The 3,499-nt window shown below is 45.6% G+C and overlaps 1 protein-coding gene across 1 annotated transcript; it reads left to right on the top strand.

The window, feature by feature from the left end:
* The first annotated feature begins 1,052 nt into the window (after positions 1-1,052).
* LOC130590201 (uncharacterized) lies at positions 1,053-2,074 on the top strand. The gene is made up of 3 exons (XM_057392235.1): positions 1,053-1,440; positions 1,561-1,760; positions 1,859-2,074. The coding sequence occupies exons 1-3, from the start codon at positions 1,053-1,055 to the stop codon at positions 2,072-2,074; spliced, it is 804 nt and encodes a 267-aa protein (XP_057248218.1).
* The last annotated feature ends 1,425 nt before the right edge of the window (positions 2,075-3,499 follow it).

Raw genomic sequence — 3,499 nt, 5'->3', positions numbered from 1 at the left:
GGCAAAACATTCTTACCTTTCTGGCCGTCTGCAATTTAAAGGGAAAGGACCCTTCTCTGGCCGCTTTCACCCATATTCACTACGTCGCCAAGGTCCCTAGGACCATTGAAGGAAGCTGGCTGAGCGTGTGCAACCGTCAAGGATTCTTGACGTCTTGGGATAAGACTTCCAAGATGCACTCATGGAAGGGCGAGTTCCTCTTTGTCCAGGCGCCCAGTAAAGCGGTGGCAAACCGTCTTCGGTATTTTAGCCGGACAACCACAAATACTGGACGGATGGCCTCATACTGGAACTGGAGAGTAACTCTGCCGAAGAGATGGTGGAGTACTTCCGGGTTTCGGAGTATACTATGGAAGATGTTTCTTTCAAAGGTCCGTCCAATTGGATTCCTTTTAAGGAAATGTTTTACCATGACAACTTCCTGGTCGCTGCCGGCTTAAGGCAGGACGAGGACAGAGGTATATCAACTGAGAATCTTCCAAGTACAAATTTCTAGACTTATTATCATTCGTCCAACATTTGTTTTTCTCTCTTTCAGATTCAGCCAGGAGCAACTAGGAAGTCTTGGATAGGAGATATGAGCTCATCCAGATTTGCGGACACTCTATGGAAGGAGTACAGCAAGTCAGGTGCCGAAAAGAGGGCCGACACCTTGGTAGCTTTGTATATGTATCATATTTTTTTTTTTTTTTTTTTTTTTTTTTTTTTGAGCCGGCCGGTCTGCTACTTTGGAGGGTAACCCGTCAAGATGGTGCCTGGACGACTTGTCTACCCATGGGGCAATTCGTCCAGAGAAACACAGGACGAGCTAACTTCCCAAGAAGCAACTCGGCTAGATGAATTCTTGACGGCTTGCCTCTTAGGGGACAGTCCGTCTGTGAGCATAGGACGAGTTACTCATCTGAACAGCAACCCGTCCTGGTTGATATCTTGACGGTTTGCCTCTTCGAGGGGCAGTCCGTCTAGAATAGTGTTGGACGAGTTGCTTATTTGAGGATCAATTCGTCCTGATTGATATCTTGACGACATTCCAATCTTTCTTTTTCAGAAAAATGCCCCAACTTCAAAAGCTCTGGCCGAGAAAGCCGCTGCAAAGAAACGGCCAGCAGGCACCAGTGAAGCCCCTCCCTCAAAAAGGCAAAGGGTTTTCTGCTAAGAGGAAGAAGACCACTCGGCCGGTTCCCAAGGTCGTGATCGACCTTCCGGCCAAGGAGGAGGCCAAAGAGGAGCCAGCTGAAGTTGACTCTCGAGCCCTGGTGGCCTATACTGGTCCGGCTGAGCAACCCGATTCTTCGCAACCTGACGAGGTTGTCATTCTGGACGACGCTGAACAATCTTCCAAGCCGGACGCGGCTGTGGACGGATCCGCCTTTTCTGGGCCAGTGGCCCAACTGGTAGGCCAGATGCCGGCCGCTTATAGGACGGCTTCCCGTTCTTCTGGTGAGTCCTACTATTCCAACGTAGTTAGAACACTACGGGTTGGCGGGCGTCCGATGAGTCCGTCCAACAAACAGACCGTGGTTATTCCCATCAGGTGTACTGACGAGTCTAACCTTTCAGATAAAGGGAAGGGTCCTGCTGTTGTCGGCTCCCCTAGCCTCTCTGACGATGAATCTTCTCCAGCCTTTGGAAAGATGTCGTCGTCTGATCGTGAGAAGCTCAAGACGGAGCTGTTCAAGTGCTTTCCCGAAACTTATATCAAGGGGTTAAGGGGAGCATCGTCTGGGCATGTAGGTTACATGTCTCAGCTTGCTGCCGAGGTACATTCTTTCCTCTTCGGACGCTTATGCTTTTTACTTGGTCTTCATTTACTTTTTTATTATCCGTCCTGACATGCCCTATCCTTTTATGTTTTCAGCTTTTTGCTCGCAGCATGATAACAGAAGACTGGGCGAAGGAGCTCAGAAAAGAGAATAAAAAGCTCGTCCATGACGTAACTGCGGCCGCCGACCATGCTCAGTTCGTCATTTCCGAGCAAGAGGTGTTGCACCAGCAAACCAAAGTTGCTTTGGAAAAAAGGTCGGCTGAGCTGGAGTCTCAGATCAAAGTCTATCTTCTTCGGTTGACGGAGTGATAGACGAACGGGCTTCGTTGGAACGTGTTCTGACGGACGAGAGGAATTCAGCCATGACTATGGCTGCCGATTTCTTCAAGGAAAACCTCGTCCTGAAGGTCAAAAACCAAGCCCTTCGAACTGAGGTTGCAGAGACAATTGCCGGCGCCAAAGAGGCTATGAACACCATCATAGATACCTCAAAAGAATGGGCGGTGAAGGCTTTTGAGATGATGGCCGAGGAGGAGGATATCCCCAGATATGCTCGTCGGCTGGAATTCCAAGAAGCCTTGCATAAGGCCACCATAACTAAGCAGAACCTCCCGTCTTTGAAGAATCCTCTGAGGATGAAGAGGGAGAGGACAATGCAGAGGCCCAGGACGAAGAGGACAACGATCCTCCTGCCGCCTAGTTCTTTTGTTGTATCTTGGCTGTGAGCCACTTGTAACTTTTTCTCCTTTTGTACTTAGATGAATTTAGGTTGTAATCATCTTTTTATATTTATGGGAAGCTAACTTTTTCAATCTCTGTTGTTCTATGCTTTACTGTTTTGGACGCATTGTCTTACAATTCCATGATTATACCAAGTACAAAAGTAGTTCGTCATAACATTTTGGCCGATTATACTTACAACATTCATCAATGTTCAAGTATAAAAGTAATTCGTCTTAATATTTGGCTGGTCTAATCAACTCTTTTGGCCGATTTCTTCTAGTACTATCATTAAAGCCAAGTATAAATTACTGTCAATCATTCTGATCTGACTCAGTAGCTCTTTTCTGGACGTTCATAACCAGATGCTCAAGCAAAGACTTGCTTTTACTTTTTGGATTTTAAGTATAAAAGTTTGCTCGGCCAGACCCTGGGTTCGTCTTTGGACAAAGACTTAGTCATTTTATAAATTATGTCCCTATATGCCCCCCTTCTTGGACGAAGAGTTTTTATAACTTTTCCCTGTTCAAGAAGGAGTTAAGAAGATAATTTTTAAACAACTAGGACGAGCGTTTTATGCCAGAAGCAACTCGTCCAGGCTAATATTCTGACGGGCTGCCTCTTTGGAGAGCAACTCGTCTGAATGATAGTTGGACGAACTGATTCTTCGGAAAACCTCGTCCATCTTTGTGAAATCATAAAATAACTTGTTCCTTTACTAAGGTTGTTATTTCGAAGTTTTGTGGCTTTTGGACGGACAGTAAGATACCTTTACTAAGGCGTCTTATTTCCAGCCGACCTTGTTCAGGAGATGTTTAACTCTTTAAGAAAACAATCGGCCAAATCTGACATGTTTACATGTTCAGCCGAACTCCCAATGAAAGGTGCATTGTCTTTTTGCTTTGGAAAATTAGTTAGCTTTTGACGTTAGTATGTAACTTAAGCAAACAATTAAAACAAAGTCATAGAGAAGTAGAATTGTATTATATGAAGTTTGCTTGACGGATAGTCAAG

This window comes from Beta vulgaris, chromosome 9 (genome assembly GCF_026745355.1).
Source record: "Beta vulgaris subsp. vulgaris cultivar EL10 chromosome 9, EL10.2, whole genome shotgun sequence".
In the NCBI taxonomy this organism is placed as follows: Eukaryota; Viridiplantae; Streptophyta; class Magnoliopsida; order Caryophyllales; family Amaranthaceae; genus Beta; species Beta vulgaris.
This window is presented reverse-complemented; position numbering and strand designations above follow the sequence as displayed.